Below are 21650 nucleotides of genomic sequence, written 5' to 3' on the forward strand. Positions count from 1 at the left end.
AAATCATTGCAGCTCTCGTCGTCGGTCCTGGATAGCAACTGGTACGTCCTCAGTCCACCACAGTACTGGTGGATGACGAGGGGGATCTGTGGATAGGGGGGATAGCAATTCCAGCGTCATGAAGGTTAGTGTCAGAGACGTCTTGCACGAACACATCAATACAATCAGAGAGCGAGAGGAGAGGGGGGGGGGGTGGAAGTGCACAGCAGACATATATAAAGGGGAATTGGTTCTGCAGAATGCCCAACATGGGGGCCTGTCTGCCTGGCAGTGGCAGGTGAATGATAGAATCACAGGCAAGTGGTTAGTGTCACAAATATCATCATCATCATCAGGTGACCAGTGTAAGAAAGCCAGAAGAGCAGGGAAGAGGTTCGTGAGATCAACAGCAGAAAAGGTGTCATGAGAGGCACTGAAAGTGGGTAGAGGAACCGTCGTTGAGGAGACAGAAATCGAAGTCTGTAATAAATTCATCAGTTAGAAAACCTCTACCCATCGAAGTGGCACTCTCTCGCAGAGGGTGGTGTGCACTGAAGTCTCTGAGGAGGAGATACGGGGATGGGAGTCGCTGTACTAAGGTAGGCAGTTCAACATAAGTAGCCTAACTGGAGGTAGGTAGACATTCCAAATGGTGATTGCTAGGGTCGTACACACTCGTGCCGCTATTGCTTCCAGGTTGATATTAAGGGGAACGATATCTCTCTTAAAGCCAGAATAAAGGCACTGGTATTGGTGTGGTTGTCTTTATGACCCTTCTGCACACATTAAACGAAGTGTACACCGCATCGCTCCAGATTAGCTTGGAATTTGTAGCTTGAGGTCCCAATTAAAAAAAAACACTCTCTGGACCTTATTCAGTGACTGCTGAGAGGTAATAGACACCAGGACATCACCAAGACGATCAGAAGCACGAAAAGCTGGAGACTGGGCTGGAGATGAAGCTTTGATCAACAGAGAGTCCGACGGAATCTTACTAAGAAACTCCACTTCATCAAATTTCTCATCGATATTTTCCACAAAAAACAATGGCTTTCTGGTGGTGAATGTATCCCCATCTGTCCTAGTACAGATCAGGTAGCGGGGAAAGTGTTTCACATCAACACAACGAGCCTGTCCCTCCTCCCAGGGTACAGCCAGGAAAGGGAAGGCTGCAGGGTCAGATTTTTGCAGCTTAATACGCCTAATGCACGAAGCATCTACCCTGACACCACCCACTCCGCTCAGAGGTCTCCCCATGTGCATCATCAAGCCACATCAAGCGCCACCTGGCACAGTGGACATTGCCAGGAGTTCTGATGCTCCAGGATGACAAGCAATCACTCTTTGGCAGACATGGGGAGGCGACAACTCAGGCACCAGTAGCGATCCCTGTGTTGTCAGGGGGGCTCAGCCAAATGGGTACATAACAGCCTCACCACACAGACTGGCTACACTTGCTGATGGGCTAGTGGGGTGGAGGGGGCTATGGGGGGGGGATGAAGAGAGAAAGGAAGGGGGGAGGAATTCACTCCATAGACGTTAGGGAGGAAGTTTTTCCACAAATGGTTCAGACTAAAGAAAGAAAATTTAGAAGTGAAGGTCAAATCCCAAGGGGGGACCAAAATGGCAAGAAGGATGAAGAGAACAGAGAAGAGGAACAAAACTGCAAGGGACACAGGGAACCATATGGATAGCCATGTAGACATAAATCGTAACCCTGAGAGAGGGGCAGGAGGGAGCAGCGGGAAAGGAGCGAAGACGTGGAGGGGGGAGGGGGGCACAGTAGCCAGGGAAGAAAGAATTAGCCAAAATAGCTCAGCATCCTGTGTGCGCCGCACACGAACTTACCTTGTGGGGGGTTAAGTGATGTGAGGGGGTGAGAGAAAGAGATGGGGGGGAGGGAGGGGGAGGGAGGCAAAGAGAGAGAGAAAAAGGAGGGGGGAGAGAGAAAAGGAGGGGGGGAGATGGACAGAGCGAGGGAGCGAGGGAGCGAGGGAGGGAAGGAGCGAGGGAGGGAAGGAGCGAGGGAGGGAAGGAGCGAGGGAGGGAAGGAGTGAGGGAGGGAGAATGAAGAGATGAAATAATAGAAGACTGGAATAAAAACATACCCAAGCAACGATGGGTACTCAGCTGGTATTAAAAGTGCAAGAAATACTTATAAACGTTTGTGAAATTAGGCTACAGCCACACATGTTCTTTTTCCAGCAGGTTTTGAACTGGAAAGAATGCGACAGTAGTTTTAGAAAGTGTGTCGGCCACACAGGCAGGAAAAGCGGCTGAGTGGTGGCAGTCTGGCAGCCAGGTACATGCACCAAAGAAGCAATTCCTCGAGACCAGCAATGGACTGTGTTTCGTTACGTGGCTATACAGTTTTCATTCCATGTTTATTATTCGTTCATCTTCGTCGACTCGAAGTCAGAAACTATAGAGGAAAAGGTGAATCCACCCCTATACTAACAAGTGAAAAGTCAAGAAACGGAACGTTGATTCTCTTACATTAGGAATTAAAGCAATATCTAAATATACATTTTTATTATTATCGAAAGTCAGTTAATTCACTCGAAGAAACTTACGTACAGCAAAAACTGACATTTATAAGACATATACGGTGGTCAAGGATTGTTCTAGCAGCTGAGATAGCCAGCCACTGTTTTCCAGTTACTTTGATGCTAGAGGCTTTTGAAGACACTTATCTTCCTCCACAACACAGCGATTACCCTTGGTTAAAAAGTTTATTGAGAAAGTTTTCTGTAAAGAAATACAAACTATTGAAGTCAGTAGTGCCGATCGGCAATTTCCTTTAAGCAGTTTGCTCATTTACGGGTATTCCGCGACTTTCGCCACTGCCCAAATACCGGTGATACTCGGCCCAAATGCTTTTCGCGGCCAGCAGACTCACCCACGTCGGACACGGAGTAGCAGGGCTGCAGCGGCAACTCTTGGAATGGATCCTTGTCGTCCTTCGTGTTGAACAGCTGCAGCACCGGGCTGTCGCCCTGGTACACCAGCCGCACGAAGACTTTCTTCCAGAACCTGCGCACACGAGTGAGGCGACATCAGCTATGAACGTAATACGCACAGGACTTCAGTAGCTACTGGGGTTGGACAAAAATATGGACGAGAAATGCATGCTTTAACACAAATGGTGATGCTGGCCAAGCTTGCAAGTTGTGCTGTTGCATCTGACAATGAACGGCATTTGTACCATGTCCTCAATACGTTGAAAGTATCGGTCGCGGTTAGAACTGTCTTCTGAGTAGTAGTTAGTGTGTTATGTCGGAGATGAGCGACTTCAAACGAGGGCAAATTATTGATGGTTGTATGGTGTGTGTTCCTGTAAGCAAGGCAGCCGCAGTATTTTGTATTCAAAGAGACATATCTACGATTTATACGGCATACAGGAAAAGCGGTAAAAGATCATCTGCTAAGTCACAACACGGAGGGATGTGTGCACTGAGTCGTCATGAAATACACTGAAGAGGACTGTGATGAAAAATTATGCGAAAGCTGCATAAGTCACAATGCATGCACGTTTGCTTGCTTGAACTCAATAGTCTGACAGCTACACTGTTTATTAATGTGCCACCATTTCACATTTTCAATGGTTTATCTCACGCTTACATTAACGTGTGAACTTGGGATGTTAATTACCTTAATGTGTTACCTAGACAAATGTATTTCCGAACTTTCATTACTCTACATTTAATGGTAATATTATCTTCGTCAGTGTGTAACGAACACAATGGACCCAAAATTGAACCGTGTGGGTCTCCTTTTGTGTGTTTCTCCCCCCACAAATAAAATTTTCTACGTTTCTGCATTCTGTTTGTGAAGTAGCACACTGAAGCGCCAAAGAAACTTCTATAGACAAGCGTATTGAAACACAGAGATACGTAAACAGGCAACGCCTATATAAGACAAGTATCTGGCACAGTTGTTAGATCGGTTACTGCTGCTACAATGGCAGGTTATCAACATTTATCTGAGTCTGAACCTAGTGTTATAGTTGGCGCACGAGCTATGGGACACACAGTTTCCGAAGTAACGATGAAGTGGGTATTTTCCCGTACGACGATTTCACGAGTGTACATGAATATTACCGATCTAGTAAAACATCAAAACTCTGACATCGATGTGGCTGGAAAAAGATCCTGCAAAAACCGGTATTGATGACGCCTGAGGAGAATCGTTCAACGTGACAGAAGTGCAACCCTTTCGCAAATTGATGCAGATTTCAATGCGTGCGAACAATTCAACGAAACAACATCGATATGGGTTTTCGGAGCCGAAGGCAACTCGTGTACCCTTGATGACTGGACAACACAAAGCTTTACACCTCGCCTGGCCCAGTCAACATCGATATTGGACTGTTGATGTCTGGAAACAAGTTGCCTGGGCGTACGAATCTCATTTCAAATGGTATCGAGCGGCAGGACGTGTATGGGTATGGAGGCAACCTTATGAATCCATGGACCCTGCATGTCAACAGGAAACCGTCCAAGCTGGTGGAGGGTAGTGTGGGGACCCTTCATACGTCTAGATACGACTCTGACAGGTGAGACGTACATAAACATCCTGTCTCATCACCTGCATCCATTCATCTACGTCTACATCCATACTCTGCAAGCCAGCTCGCGGGGTGTGGCGGAGGGTACCTTGAGTACCTCTATCAGTTCTCCCTTCTATTCCAGTCTCGTTCGTGGAAAGAAAGATTGTCGGTATGCCTTTGTGCGGGGGCTCTAATCTCTCTGATTTGATCCTCATGGTCTCTTCGCGAGATATACGTAGGAGGGAACAATATACTGCTTGACTCCTCGGTGAAGGTATGTTCTCGAAACTTTAACAAAAGCCCGTACCGAGCTACTGAGCGTCTCTCCTGCAGAGTCTTCCACTGGAGTTTATCTATCATCTCCGTAACGCTTTCGCGATTGCTGAATGATCCTGTAACGAAGCACGCTGCGCTCCATTGGATCTTCACGATCTCTTATATCAACCCTATCTGGTACGGATCCCACACTGGTGAGCAGTATTCAAGCAGTGGGCGAACAAGTGTACTGTAACCTACTTCCTTTGTTTTCAGATTCTATTTCCTTACGATTCTTCCAGTGAATCTCAGTCTGGCATCTGCTTTACCGACGTTTAATTTTATATGGTCATTCCATTTTAAATCACTTCTAATGCCTACTCCCAATTAATTTATGGAATTAACTGCTTCCAGTTGCTGGATTCGCAGCACATTACACTTGTCTACATCGAGATTCAATTGCCATTCCATGTAACATGCGTCAATTCGTTGCAGATTCTCCTGCATTTCAGTACAATTTTCCATTGTTACAACCTCTCGATATACTACAGCATCATCTGCAAAAAGGCTCAGTGAACTTGCGATGTTATCCCCAAGGTCATTTATACAGGGTGTTACAAAAAGGTATGGCCAAACTTTCAGGAAACATTCCTCACACAAAGAAAAAAAATATGTTATGTGGACATGTGTCCGGAAACGTTTACTTTCCATATTAGAGCTCATTTTATTACTTCTCTTCAGATCACATTAATCATGGAATGGAAACACACAGCAACAGAACGTACCAGCGTGACTTCAAACACTTTGTTACAGGAAATGTTCAAAATGTCCTCCGTTAGCGAGGGTACATGCATCCACCCTCCGTCGCATGGAATCCCTGATGCAGCCCTGGAGAATGGCGTATTGTCACAGCCGCCCACAATACGAGCACGAAGAGTCTCTACATTTTGTACTGGGGTTGCGTAGACAAGAGCTTTCAAATGCCCCCATAAATGAAAGTCAAGAGAGTTGAGGACAGGAGAGCGTGAAGGCCATGGAATTGGTCCGCCTCTAACAATCCATCGGTCACCGAATCTGTTGTTGGGAAGCGTACGAACACTTCGACTGAAATGTGCAGGAGCTCCATCGTGCATGAACCGCATGTTGTGTCGTACTTGTAAAGGCACATGTTCTAGCAGCACAGGTAGAGTATCCCGTATGAAATCATGAAGGTGAATCGAGGAAGTACAGTACATACTGACTTAACTAAAATGAGGTCTAACATGGAAATTAAGCGTTTCCGGACACATGTCCACATAACATCTTTTCTTTATTTGTGTGTGAGGAATGTTTCCTGAAAGTTTGGCCATACCTTTTTGTAACACCCTGTATATATTGTGAATAGCAACGGTCCTACAACACACCCCTGCGGCACATCTGAAATAACTCTTGCTTCGGAAGACTTCTCTCCATTGAGAATGACAGGCTGCGTTCTGTTATCTAGGAACTCTTCAATCCAATCACACAATTGGTCTGATAGCCCTTATGCTCTTACGTTGTTCATTAAACGACTCTGTGGAACTGTACCAAACGCCTTGCGGAAGTCAAGAAACATATCTACCTGGGAACCCTTGTCTATGGCCCTCTGAGTCTCGTGGACGAATAGTGCGAGCTGGGTTTCACACCATTGTCTTTTTCGAAACCCATGCCGATTCCTACAGAGTAGATTTCTAGTCTCCAGAATTGTAATTTTATACTCCAATATAATACGTGTTCCAAAATTCTACAACTGATCGACGTTAGAGATAGAGGTCTATAGTTCTGCACATCTGTTCGACGTCCCTTCTAGAAAACGGGGATGACCCGTGCCCTTTTCCAATCTTTTGGAACGGTACGCTCTTCTAGAGACCTACGGTACAACGCTGCAAGAAGTGGGCTAGTTCCTGCGCGCACTCTGTGTAAAATCGCACTGGTATCCTATCACGTCAAGCGACCTTTCCTCTTTTGAGCGATTTTAATTGTTTTTCTATCCCTCAGCCGTCTATTTCGATAGCTACCATTTTGTCATCTGTGCGACAATGTAGAGAGGGAACTACAGTGCAGTCTTCCTCTGTGAGACAGCTTTGGAAAAAGACATTTAGTATTTCGGCCTTTGGTCTGTCATCTCCATTGTGAAATTGCAGCAGGACAATGCGACATCCCACACATGCAGAATTACTACAGAGTGGCTCCATGAACACTTTTCTGAGTTTAAACACTTCCACTGGCCACCAAAATGTCTGACATGAACTTTGAGTATGTGTGAGACGACTTGCAACGTACTGTTCGTAAGAGAGCTCCACCCCCTTGTACTCTTACGGATTTATGGACAGCCCTGCAGGATTCATGGTTTCAGTTCCCTCCAGCACTACTTCACACATTAGTAGAGGCCGTGCCACTCTTGGGGGCCCTACACGATATTAAGCAGATGTACCAGTTTCTTTGGCTCTTCAGTGTATTACCTAGACAAACGTATTCTCGAAGTTTTATTACTCTACATTGTGTGCTACGATTTTTTTTGTCAGTGTATGAGGAACACAATGGACCCAAAATTGAACCGTGTTGGACTCTTTTTGTGAATCTTCCCCCGTCACTAAAATGTTGTACCTTTCTGCATTCCGTTTTTAAGTATTATACCCTACTGGCCATTAAAATTGCTACACCAAGAAGAAATGCAGATGATAAATGGGTATTCATTGCACAAATATACTAGAACTGACATGTGATTACATTTTCACGCAATTTGCGTGCATAGATCCTGAGAAATCAGTACCCAGAACAACCACCTCTGGCCGTAATAACGGCCTTGATACTCCTCGGCACAGAGTCAAACAGAGCTTGGATGGCGTGTACAGGTACAGCTGCCCATGCAGCTTCAACACGATACCACAGTTCATCAAGAGTAGTGGCTGGCGTATCGTGACGAGCCAGTTGCTCGGCCTCCATTCACCAGACGTTTTCAATTGGTGAGAGATCTGGAGAACGTGCTGGCTAGGGCAGCAGTCGAACATTTTCTGTATCCAGAAAGGCCCGTACAGGAACTGCAACATGCGGTCGTGCATTATCCTGCTGAAATGTAGGGTTTCGCAGGGATTGAATGAAGGGTAGAGCCACGGGTCGTAACACATCTGAAATGTAACGTTCACTGTTCGAAGTGCCGTCAATGCGAACAAAAGGTGACCGAGACGTGTAACCAATGGCCCCCCATACCATCACGCCGGGTGATACGCCAGTATGACGATGATGAATACACGCTTCCAATATGTGTTCACCGCGATGTCGCCAAACACGGATGCGATCATCATGATGCTGTAAACAGAACCTGGATTCATCCGAAAAATGACGTTTTACCATTCGTGTACCGATGTACGTCATTGAGTACACCATCGCAGGCGCTCCTGTCTGTGATGCAGTGTCAAGGGTAACCACAGCCATGGTCTCTGAGCTGATCATCGATGCTGCTGCAAACGTCGTCGAACTGTTCGTGCAGATGATTGTCGTCTTGCAAACGTCCCTATCTGTTGAGTCAGGGATCGAGATGTGGCTGCACGATCCGTTACAGCCATGCTGATAAGATGCCTGTCATCTCGACTGCAAGCGATACGAGGCCGTTGGGACCCAGCACGGCGTTCCGTATTACCCTCCTGAACCCACCGATTCCATATTCTGCTAACAGTCATTGGATCTCGACCAACGCGAGCAGCAATGTCGCGATACGATAAACCGCAATCGCGACAGGCTACAATCCGACCTTTGTCAAAGTCGGAAACGTGATGGTACGTATTTCTCCCCCTTACACGCGGCATCACAACAACGTTTCACCAGACAACGCCGGTCAACTGCTGTTTGTGTATGAGAAATCGGTTGGAAACTTTCGTCATGTCAGCACGTTGTAGGTGTCGTCAGCGGCGCCAACCTTGTGTGAATTCTCTGAAAAGCTAATCATTTGCATATCACAGCATCTTCTTCCTGTCGGTTAAATTTCACATCTGTAGCACGTCATCTTCGTGGTGTAGCATTTTTTAAGGCCAGTAGTGTACAAACCTGGTTAGTATAAAGCTGTCAGTTCCATAGAGCTTACGTGTTTCTAAGAGAGTAACACGTTTTATGGAATCGAACGCCTTGTGAACATCACAAAGTAAATACCAATTGGTGGAAGGAGTGACTGACCTCTGGCCGGTGATCTTCTTCTTGTTGGGCTGACGGAGGTGCATCTCCCAGCCGTCGCCCTGGTAGGTGGTCCTGGGGAAGGGCTCCAGCGGCTGCGACACGTCCTCGTCGAACAGCGGCGTCGGCGGTGTCTCTTGGGAGTCTGTGCGCTGCAGCATCCCGTCCGGCACCTCTGCCCCTGTTTGTGGAATGCGATACGATCACCACGCAGCGCAGAAAATCCGGAGTCTGACGGTGAAACTGCTTCAGACCTACTGGGGACTGTGGAATACGAGGGCTATCCACAAAGTACATTACGTTTTGGAATTAAAAATAAATAATGAATTTGAAATTTTTTTTATTATATACAGATGAAATCCACACTTAAATACTACTTTTCTACATAGTTGCCATTTAAATTAAGGCACTTATCGTAGCGATGGACGAGCTTGGAAATTCCTTCGTCGTAAAATTCGGCCGCCTGCGCCTTCAACCATGTGGTTACCTCTTCTTTTGGAACAGAAAAGGTGTGATTTTTGTGGATTTCCTGGAAAGAGGCACTACAATAAACTCTCAAAGGTATTGCTAAACTCTGCACAACCTCAGAAGAGCTGTACAAAACAAGCGCAGGGGAAAGTTGGGCTCAAAGATCTTGCTGATTCACGACAACGCCCGGGTCCACACGGCAAATGCCACTCGTGAAGTTCTCGAATCTCTTAAGTGGGAGTTGTTTCCTCATCCGCCGTACAGTCCCGACCTGGCACCGAGCGACTTCCACTTATTCCCAGCATGAAGAAGTGGATGGCTATGCAGCGTTTTGATGACGACGCACAGCTTCCACGTGGTTGAAGGCGCAAGCGGCCGAATTTTACGACGAAGGAATTTCCAAGCTCGTCCGTCGCTACGATAAGTGCCTTAATTTAAATGGCAACTATGTAGAAAAGTAGTATTTAAGAGTGGATTTCATCTGTATATAATAAAAAACTTCCAATACTTTATTTATTTTTAATTCCAAAACGTAATGTACTTTGTGGATAGCCCTCGTACTGAGGGTAGTCCCAAAAGTAAGGTTTATTTTTTTATAAGTACATAGACCTGTTTATTTCTACAATGGCTTACTTCAGTTTACGGCTTGAACATTCAGCTGCATTTTTGTAGACGCTGTGGCATTTTTTGTATGACCATGTCATACCAGCTCGCCGCCATGCTGTTCAGAAAGTTATGAACCTTTTCTTTCACCCTGTCGTCAGAGCTGAATCTCTATCCGGCCAAATGTTCTTTATAATATAATAAAATAATGGATTAAGTGATAATAAAATGTTGAAATGCGTGGCTTTTTAAAATGTACTGAATTAATGAGATTAATTTTTCGGCATGAATCACAAGCACAATAAGCTGAGCTATGCCTGGAAATAAGTTCGTAGTCGTTCATATTATTTTTCAGGGCGAAGTAGTTTCTTTCTCCGCTGTAGATTTGTGCTTACCATTCTTTATAATGCTACGTTTGGTCACCGTGTTCACCTTCGAAGTCTTGACCGTGTTCCCATTGAGCTTATCGGATCTTCGTAATTTTCCAAAGCACACTTCAGTTCTTGTAATTATCGTACTATTTTGAACAACAACTCACACGACCTTTCTGTTAAAAAACAATACTGTATTTTTCTAAACGGTGCACATATGAAATACATACTCCTCACTTATTCATAGCGCCCCCAAAATGGCGGTCTACAATTACTCGCTAAAATGGCCTGCTTCTCACTCGTTCACTAGCTGAGTGCGAATCCTTCCTTCCTCCTTCTGGTACAAGAAAACTTCCTCAGTTTTGTAACAACTGAAAATCAAAAATACATGACGGTAGGCATAGGCTCCATGATGGGCTACCGCTTCATCTTCTCTCTTTGCCTTCAAAGAAGACGAAAACATAAAGGAAATGCAATAGGTTTATCACATCTTTTAACCAAGGGAACAGGTTATAGTCACTGGGTGCTGAGTCACGACTATAGGGTGGGTGATTATGTTCCACTGAAACTGTTGCAGGAGAGCAACGGTTTGCCGAGCGATGTGTAGGCGAGCGTTGTCACGGAGAATGTGTACGCCCTTGCTCAACATTCCTCTTCTCCGGTTCTGAATTGCCAGTTTGAGTTTTTTCAGAGTCTCACAGTACCTGTCAGCGTTGACTGTGGTCCCAGTGGGCATTAAGTCGACCAACAATACCCCTTTCCGATTCCAAAAAAAAACTGTTGTCGTGACTTTACCGTCTAACAACCCTACCACAACAAACGTCAAAATTTAATCATGATTGTGATGTTGCTCACGCTGCTAAATACTGCATTTTCGGGCAACAACAAAGTTATTATGTGGCAGGTGTCATTAGAGCACAGTTAATCAAGTCATATCATGTAATAATGAATAAACTAGGCACTCATCTTTTAGTGTTTCCCACGCTGGTCTCGTTGTAAAATCATGACTCAATCGTCGAAAATCTAGGTGGTGATGCTTCCAAGCTCAGATCCAAAGAGGCCTAGGTTTTATTGTGCTATATTCAAAAGTTTTATAGATGTGTTTCACAAACCATTCTTGAAGATTAAACTTTTGAAAGTTAGCACAATGTTGATGTAAAAAATAATCAGCACTCCGAATTTAAGTTACACTTCCTTTTTATTGCTTCTGTTGCAATATCGCGCAACACACAAAACATCACTTCACAATACAAAACATACTTGAAAACATCTTCCTCACTGTTAGAGTTCACATTTTATAAGCTGACTACGTTATGCGTCTTTCCAACATGACGTCCAAGACTTTACTTTTTCAAGGTCCGACACTAACTGCTTGCGCGCCCAAAAATCAGAGTTACAAGTACGTCAAAGATCATAGTGACAAAAGAAAGAATACACATAAGAATAATATCATTGCAACATAAACATATCGATGTATCAAAGTACCTCTACATTAATGAAATCAAATCTGAAAGTTGTCCCAGAAATATGTCAACTACTTTACAGAAATACAGTAGAATATTGCTAGTATCGAGAGGTTCAGGTGAGGCGCCGTAATGGTTACGTAATTCAAGTACCATTACAACCGGCAGACTGTGTTTGTTTGAATTTCTGCGGCTTTGGCGAAGAGGGATGCCGCCACTGGCGTGATTGTTGCTTGGTCTCAGGTGTAAAGTGGTATGCCCAGGTTTCGTCACCCGTGACAATTGAGTCCAGAAAGTTGTCCTGTTCGGCTGCAAGGCGGTGAAGAAATGCGCGGGAAGAATCAACTTGCTGCCGCATGTGGTCCTTAGTCAGCATGCGTGGCACCCATCTTGCGGCACACCTTCCGGTAGTTCAATGTTTCCGTTAAAATTCTGTGAGCAGTGCTTCGGGAAACCTCAGGAACCAACGTGCAGAGATCATCCAGGGTGATCCGCCGATCTCCACACATGCTTTGCTCAACCTTCAACACTGTCTCCTCAGAAACTGACGGTTTCCCGCTCCTTTGTTCGTCGTGAATTTCGGTCCAGCTACAAACACTCTGCACCACTTACGAACATTTTTGACATCCGTGCACGACTCACACTTCCGTCAATTGGCGATGGATTTCAATCAGCGCAGTGTCCTTTGCGTTCAAAAACCGAATAACTGCGCGCAATTTGCACTTGGCAGTAACATCCAACGGGAGCTCCATTCTCAACGGCTGCCAAGCCAAGACTGAGCGCCTCAGGGCGGCGTGCGCATGTTTACACCCAGCGCGTGAAGCACTCTTCATAAGTGTGACCAACTGCCACACAAACAGAGTTCTATACTTATAAAAAAAGGAGACCTTACTTTTGAGATTACCCTCGTAATTTGTGCACGGCTATCAGTGAGTATTTATGAGGGTTCCGTACCACAATCGGTAAGAACGAAACCCTTTAGCACCACTTTGTTGTCCGTCTGTCTATCCAGCCGTTAATAACCCATTTTCTCAGGAACGGGTAGATTTATCTAGTTGAAATTTGAGTCTCATAGTAACGTGTATAGTCGCTTGGCGGTGTAAATACTGAAGATTCTAAGTCAATGCTATCAAAAGATACGGCCATTTATGTCAAGCATTTTGATACTCGGGAACTCACTCAGCAAAACCTATAGCTTACTTCCCGTTGACTTAGAACACTGAAATTTGGCAAGAAGCACAGTTTCATAGTACAAGTTAAGGGAGGAAGTCAGAAAATTTTTAATCTTTGATTGCATGACAAGAAAAAATATTTCTTTTGTCATTTTTTATCTGACTTAAGAATTGAAGTTAAAACCGTCAGTGATAAAACCCGCTACAGTTGTAAGGGCTATTTATTCCTGAAAAGCAAAACGCAGCCCATTTTCAGGACCAGTTTTTATTTGAGAAACATTGAAGTGTAATGAGTTTAGAAGAGAGAAACAATAGGTTGTATTTATGGATTATGCTGTGCCATTTGTAATGCTTAATTCGTTGAGAGAAATTTCAATTTGGTTGCTGATCCTGACAATTACTGACTTTACTCTGGCATGTTTATTACTCAGTAACCTTATGTGCCATGGCTCGAGTTCACTTATGTCGTCAACATTTTGTAGCCCTTTGCGAAGGAAAGTTTCGGCTACTATCTATGTAAAACACATCCTGATAAAAATACAAACACTTGTTAACTTACGTCGCTATATGCATCTTTCGCATACATATATGTTTCTAGGAACGAATGTTACACCTCGTGCTCCCCCATGACACTCCTCGTCTAGAGAACATTCGTATGACAGGCTTTAGGTTATGACATGTTCGATATGCCTGTAATCATTGGCGATGATGTGGTGCACGTGAATAGCGAAATTCTGCACGACCCATTGTAGTGTTGAAACATTGATGCTGTCGATGACGTCCTAAATGGCTGTTTTTAGCAAAGCATTGGTTTTGGGGTCATTGCTGTACACTTTTTTTCTTTACCATAGCCCCACAAGAAGAAGTGGTATGCGTTCAGATCCGGAGTATATGGCGGCCAGTCGAGGCCCATGCCAGTGGCCCCTAGCCAGAATGCGGGCCCCAAAGTGCTCCCCCAGGCATCAAACACATTCCTGCTTCGAACTCCGTCTTACATGAACCTCATCTTCTCGAAATCGGGGTCACTTTGCACAATGGGGATGAAATAATCTTCAAAAACCTTCATGTACCGTTCGGTGGTCACCGTGCCATCAAGGAATATCGCACCCATTATTCCATAACTGGACACTGCAAACCACGTAGACACCCGTTGAGGGTGAAGAGACTTCTCGATCGCGAAATGCGGATTCTTAGTCTCCGAAGTGCGCCAATTTTGGTTATTGATGAAACCATCCAAATGAAAGTGGGCTTCGTCGCTAAACCAAATCATGCATGCACGTACTAATTCACATCATGCCCTGCTGCCTAGCGTGCAGTTTGACCGTCCCAATGCAAACCGTTCGGAAAGTTACAACGATTTTATTTCATATAGTGCAATAACTGTCACACTGTATATGCGTAGGTTTCGGAATTCGCACCTGTGTACAGTCAATGATATGAATGGCACTTAAAAATTTACGTTTTTCTAGCCACTCGTTTCTTTTCGAGAAGCACATGTGTTGACGACAGTTGTTTGATCCACAAGTGAGCTTTTTCCATTATCTTTTCAGAAACACTTCACATTGTTTTACTCACTATAGTTTGATGACTCCGCATTTATTCTGCTACGCTGGACTGGAAACCTTGACCAGCTGCATACCTAAAGAAAATCTTCACCCTCTGCTCTAATGATAGTGCTTCACCTCCTCTTTCCCTGTGCCTATCAGAAAATGATTCAGAATCCATTTAACATTTTCTTCGTTGAAATGATACTGTGTTTTATAATGCCCTCCAGGTGGACATTGACGCGATCTGTTGCAGTTTTCGCGGCGTGCACGAGCTGTCAGTTGACCCATATCTGCACTCCACAGACGGGAGTCTACTGCTAACCAGCCTCCACATTTCAGAAACTATTGCATCCAAAATCAACACATAGCTTCTCTTCATTCATAGAGTTTATCTAACGACGAAGCCAGAGCCTAAGGCGTAGGAAAAGCTGGAGCTCTCGCTTCACATTTTGTTCATAAATTCCAAAGCCTAAACTTCAAAATTCGAAGGAAAAGCATTTGTTTTGCTTTATTCACATCACCGAATGGGTCGTTGGGCACAGAGGGTGAGGCCATCAGACGGTGGTTCGGTGAAGCTCCGCGATTTGCGGGTAGCGGGGAAATCATCCACTGCTGTCAAACCTGACATGGGTCACCGTGCTGATGTTCTCATTCGCGAGGATCGACGCATTGCGAATCAGTAACGACCCAGTGGGTATTTTGATTCAGCATGATAATGCTCGGCCTCACGCGCGTTTGAGGATATCTGAACACATCATGGAACACAGCTGGACAGTGTCTGACGTACCTCCCTCGGACTTGCACTTATTTGGACTATTGAAGAATAGCATTCATGGAATGTATTTTGAGGGCAACGAGGATGCGATCCGCACAGTGAAGAAATGGCTTAGTGACCAAAAGAAGGACTGGTGTTAACACAGTATATGCATCCCTGCTTGTCACTGGAGCAAGGCCATAGCAATGGAAGGATATTACGAGGAAAATTAGGGTGTGCAGATAAAGCGTAAGTCCTTCATGTGCGTAATTTTCATCATCTGGAATAGACGACCGTCTAAGAAAACAATGTGGTTAATTATTTTCTGGGCGAGCCTCGAATGAATTTTATGGATTGAGACTGGAGCAGGGTTGCAGCGTAATTAACTTGTGGCACTGAAGGACATACACTGCAGTTAACTGTACTGCGTCCTTAATTTTATACACTGGACTCAGTAGTGACACCGAATACTTACCTAGCAGCTGCGAAGTACTGATACCACACTGAAATTTATTGAGTCTTTCAGCTAACACTCGGGAGCTGAGTAGAGAACTGGTGTGGAGAAATTTCTCTATGTAAGTGAAGAGTTCACTCTGTACTGTACTGTACTGAGTCCTTTAATTGGCATATTGGATCACAGCAGAGCATAGGTGTAGAATGATTGCCTTGCGGCGGTGAAAGGTCGATACCAATCTGAGTAGTATCGAGATCTTTAGCTGAGTGGTGTCGTAGAATAGTTACCCTGAAGAGTGATTTGAAGTACGAGGTGAGACAAAGTAATAAGACTTATTTTCTTTGCAATATGTGGCAACCCTGCATGCTTGCATAGGCACAATATCTTTGACCTTGGTCTATAAGCAGCTTCTAGGCCAAGTGGCACATCGATGCAACTGCTCAGTCGTGAGTTGTGCTGCAATAAGTTGACAAGTGTTTGTGTCTCTCGTCACGCAAATGGAACGGCATAATACTGCGCAACGGTATGCCACTTCTTTCTGCGTTAAATTGGGTGAAAACGCGATTACAACTTACGGTACGCTTCAGAAGGCTTTTGGAGAGGAGGCTATGTCAAGAGCTCAAGTTTTTCGTTGGCATAAAATTTTAGTGAAGGCAGAACGAATGTTGAAGATTGAGACCGCAGTGGACGACCATCAACCTCACAGACGGATTTCAACTTAGCCAGGGTGTGTGAATTCGTACGATCTGATCGAAGATTATTGGTTCAAATGATTACAGAAGAACTGAACATCAAACGAGAAATGGTTCGTCTAATAATAACTGAAGATCTTGGTATGAGAAAGATTTGTGCAAAAACGGTCCCCAAAAATCTCACACCACAACAGCGAGAAACATGGAGAAATGTGGCAGCCGATCTGTTAGAACAAACGGAAATCAATCCAGAATTGTTGAGCCGTGTTATCACTGGTGATCAAAGCTGGTTATTTCAGTGCGATCCAGAGATAAACGCCTAAGTTCGTAATGGTGCTCAAAGGGATCACGCAGAGCAAAAAAGCTCACATGTCAAAGTAAAAAGTGAAATGCATGCTTGTGTGCGTATTTGATTCCAAGGGAATTTGTTCATAAAGAGTGGGAGCCTCCTGGACAAACAGTTAACCAATATTACTACAAAGAAATTTTGGAAAGACTTCTTAAGAGAGCTCTTCATAACCGTGCCAACATTGCTGATAATTGGATTATGCATCAAGGTAATGTGCCATCCTATACTGCTCTGTCAGTACAGCAATTTTTAACCTCAAAACAAAGTTCAGTACTACCACAGCCACCTTATTCACCAGATATCGCTCTGTGCGACTTTTTTTCTATTCCCAAGACTCAAAACGGCGGTCAAGGGACACCATTTTCAAATAACACAAGACGTCCAAAAAGCTGTGACAAGGCTCTTTGAGATATTACAGAAGATGAGTTCCAGAAATGTTACCATCAATGGCAGAAGCGCTGGAAAAAGTGTGTGCAATCAGAAGGGAACTAACTTGAAGGCTACAACGCTAAACTTGACTAAAACGGTGGGCAACTTTTTTTTTTTTCCAAATCAGTCTCATTACTTGAAAGTCTCTTCGGGTTTGCTGCCGGATCCTAAAATCAACTTGACTCGATATTTCGGCGATCCAGCTGGTCGCCATCTTCAGGAGAATGCTGCTTCTGATAAGTCCCGCTGAGAACTGATGCCAGGTTGCAAATCGACGTCCTATATTGGCCACCGTTGAGTACACGGCGCATGCGCTGCCCATCACGGTTGCTGCCCTCCAAGACGGAGGTGGCGCCGCTCTTAGTGGAGCAATGCTGGCAACGATATATCGCAATCAAGGCCGCACCGAAGAACGTTCAGTTTTGATGCGAGACAATACACGATTCCACGTCTTAGTAAGAGGAAACCCATTGACTGTTGATTAAATTATCCGCCAACCTAATTTCAATCGCCTCTTTATAGACACTTCCAAAAACCGGAAATGTTGGCAACTACCACAGTTTCATCAACTTTCGTACTGTGTCCCTCATTTAAGCAGTGTTCTACTACTGCCGATTTTTCTGGCTGTTGTAGCCTCGTATAACGGCGATGTTCCACACACCTGTCATGCACTATGCGAATCGAACGGCTAACGTAAGCTTTCACACAGTGATACGGACTTTTGTACACTCCGAGTTTCCTAAGCCCCAAATCATCTTTCACAGAGCCGAGTAGTGCCCTAATCTTAGAAGGTGGACGGAACACACTCTTAATGTTAAAATTCCTTAAAATCTCAGCGGTACTCATCAGCAGAAGCAGCATTTTCCTGAAGATGGCGACCAGCTGGATCGCCGAAATATCGAGTCAAGTTGATTTTAGGATCCGCCAGCAAACCCGAAGAGACTTTCAAGACTTATTACGCCGAGAAAGTCTATGTAATCACAGTCTCATTACTTTATTGCCGCACCTTGTATATTAGGTGGCTGAGTAGAGTTGTAGAGAGCAGTTACCTTGCGGCAGGGCAGGCTCTCCACCAGGTGCGGCGACGGCGGTGGCGGCGACGGCGACGCCAGCGTCCTCGCTGCTCTTGTCGAACGGGTTGAAGCGCGACGGTTCTGCCGCCGAAGGGGCGGGCAGCGGGCTCTTGGGGGGCGGGGCCAGCTGCGGAGCCACCTCGTTTGACTCTGCACCCTTAGGCCTGGGAACAGACAGAACAGATCGCGTCACACCCAACAACCACTCCGCAACAAACGTACAACTACTAAAATAATTAATATCCTTAGCACAACTTGAGACATTTTGTCCTATACTGCCGAGCTTCACCTAGCGTGACCCAGAAGATCCATTATCTTTGTCAATCCCAGTCCTAACCATCCAGCCTTCTCTCACCCAACTACTAACTCATCCATTTTTCCCTCAGCCACCTGTTCACTCCTCCAGTCTTCCATCACCCAAAAGCTCCCACTTCCTTTCTTCATTCACCAAAATGCTTGCGCTTCTATCCTTCCTTCGCCAAATTCCTCACTCTTGCTACCTTCCCTCGCTCACCCACTCGCTCTGCCAACCTTCTCTCGCCAAACTGCTCACTTTTCTAACCTTCCAACCTTTCCTCACCCCTTCGTGCACCCTTCCATTCTTTCCTCGCTCATTCTCTCAGTCATTGATCATGCTCTCATCCAACTAACCACTCTTCCATTCGTCCCACATGTAATCGCTCACTAACCAGCCTTCTCTCAACACATTCACTCCTTAGATGAGGTAATCTCCTCAGATACGAAAAATAAGCTATACTGCCGAGCTTCACCTTGCATGCCCCAGAAGATCCATTATCTTTGTCAGTCACAGTCCTAACCATCCAGCCTCCTCTTACCCAACTTCTCTCACTCATCCACTTTTCCGTCAGCCACCTGTACACTCCTTCACCCTTCCCTCACCCAAATGTTCCCACTTCCGATCTTCCCTCACCAAAATGCTCGCGCTTCTGTCCTTCCTTCATCAAACTGTTCACTCTTCCAACCGTCCCTCGCTCAACCACTCGCTCTTCCAACCTCCTCTCACCAAATAGCTCACTTTTCCAACCTTTCCTCACCCCTTCGTGCACCCTTCCATTCTTTCCTCACCCATACTCTCAATCCTTGATCCTTCTCTCATCCAACTAATCACTCGTCCAGTCTTCACATGTATCATTTGAGAAATCTTTCACGCAGTAAGATCGTACAAACATCCCGCTGTGAGAGTCTCTTACAGATTCCCGTATGGAGGACATACTGATAGACATCCCTGGGGTTGTGAAGCAGCTGAATGGGTTGAAAATAAGTAAATCGCCAGGTCCTGATGGGATTCCAATTCGGTTTTACACATAGTACTCTACTGCATTGGCTCCTTAGCTTGCATTTATCTCGAATCTATTGCCCAACGTAAAGTCCCGAGCGGTTGGAAAAAAGCGCAGGTGACGCCTGTATATAAGAAGGGTAGAAGGACGGATCCTCAAAATTACAGACCAATATCCTCAACATCGGTTTCTTGCAGGATTCTCGAACATATTCTCAGTTCGATTATAATGAATTTCCTTGAGGCAGAGAAGTTGCCGTCCATGCATCAGCACGGCTTTAGAAAGCATTGCTCCTGCGAAACGCAACTCGCCCTTTTTCACATATCTTGCGAACCATGGATGAAGGGTATCAGACGGAAGCCATATTCCTTGACTTCCGGACAGCCTCACTGCAGACTCCTAACTAAGGTACGAGCATATGGGATTGGTACCCAAATATGTGAGTGGCTCGAAGACTTCTTAAGTAATAGAACCCAGTACGTTGTCCTCGATGGTGAGTGTTCATCGGAGGTGAGGGTATCATCTGGAGTGCCCCAGGGAAGTGTGGTAGGTCCGCTGTTGTTTTCTAACTACATAAATGATCTTTTGGATAGGGTGGATAGCAATGTGCGGCTGTTTGCTGATGATGCTGTGGTGTACGAGAAGGTGTAGCCGTTGAGTGACTGTAGGGGGATACAAGATGACTTGGACAGGATTTGTGATTGGTGTAAAGAATGGCAGCTAACTCTATATTTAGATAAATGCAAATTAATGCAGATGAATAGGAAAAAGAATCCCGTAATGTTTGAATACTCCATTAGTAGTGTAGCGCTTGACACAGTCACGTCTATTAAATATTGGGGCGTAACACTGCAGAGCGATATGAAGTGAGACAAGCAAGTAATGGCAGTTGTGGGGAAGGCGGATAGTCGTCTTCGGTTCATTGGTAGAATTTTGGAAAGATGTGGTTCATCTGTAAAGGAGACCGCTTATAAAACATTAATACAACCTATTCTTGAATGCTGCTTGAGCGTTTGGGATCCCTATCAGATCGGATTGAGGGGGGACATAGAAGCAATTCAGAGGCGGGCTGCTAGATTTGTTACTGGTAGGTTTTATCATCACGCGAGTGTTATGGAAATGCTTCAGGAACTCGGGTGGGAGTCTCTAGAGGAAAGGAGGCGTTCTTTTCGTGAATCGTTACTAAGGAAATTTAGAGAACCAGCATTTGAGGCTGACTGCAGTACAATTTTACTGCCGCCAACTTACATTTCGCGGAAAAACCACCAAGATAAGAGAGATTAGGGCTCGTACAGAGGCATATAGGCAGTCGTTTTTCCCTCGTTCTGTTTGGAACAGGGAGAGAAGATGCTAGTTGTGGTACGAGGAACCCTCCGCCACGCACCGTTTGGTGGATTGCGGAGTATGTATGTAGATGTAATCGCTCTCTAATCAGCCTTCCCTAACACATTCACTCCTTAGATGTAATCCCCCCCAGATACGAAAAATAATCTACTTTTTTTAGTAGTGTCTGGACCATAGATGCTGCAGACTAGGAGCATTCTGCCTTACCCTCTCTTGTAACTGTTCATCGACTGTTGTATACACATCACTTGTCCCCTCATCTGTCACCGTATCTCTCACTTTTCTTCCTTTATGGATTCGTCATTCACCAGTAATGTTCCCTGTGTGGTATCGATAGTTCCGATGCCACAGCGTAGGTACACGCTAGTAGGTTGGCACTACGAGAGCGGACGAACTACGCCGACCACAGCGCCCTCTAGCCGACGCTGTGGAGCTCAACGAGGGCCGCTATGCTTTCTGCCAATTTCGTCAGAGCAGACGGCCTGGATACATCGCTTCAACTTCCGTGTGTAGGCTTGCTATTGAGACTTTGTACTACTTACGGCGGGAATACGGCTTCGCACCTACGTGCTCATCATCGCGAAGTTATGCAACCTTTTGTTAACTTGTTTTTGCCTATAGTAGATGTGCTCTTACTTTAAACGCAGTACCGAAGTGATTTACCT

The 21650-nt window shown here is 45.1% G+C and overlaps 1 protein-coding gene across 1 annotated transcript in view; it reads right to left on the reverse strand.

Annotated features, from left to right (window-relative positions):
• Nucleotides 1-21650, reverse strand: part of LOC124716751 — a 324669-nt gene that overhangs the window by 74175 nt on the left and 228844 nt on the right. Inside the window, exons 22-24 of the mRNA XM_047243294.1 lie at nucleotides 18320-18507; nucleotides 8972-9149; nucleotides 2879-3012 (exon numbers count right to left, since the gene is read on the reverse strand). Coding sequence (XP_047099250.1) covers nucleotides 2879-3012; nucleotides 8972-9149; nucleotides 18320-18507 — 500 coding nt within the window. The remainder of the gene's footprint in view (nucleotides 1-2878; nucleotides 3013-8971; nucleotides 9150-18319; nucleotides 18508-21650) is intronic.

The sequence above is a fragment of the Schistocerca piceifrons genome, chromosome 9 (genome assembly GCF_021461385.2).
Source record: "Schistocerca piceifrons isolate TAMUIC-IGC-003096 chromosome 9, iqSchPice1.1, whole genome shotgun sequence".
In the NCBI taxonomy this organism is placed as follows: domain Eukaryota; kingdom Metazoa; phylum Arthropoda; class Insecta; order Orthoptera; family Acrididae; genus Schistocerca; species Schistocerca piceifrons.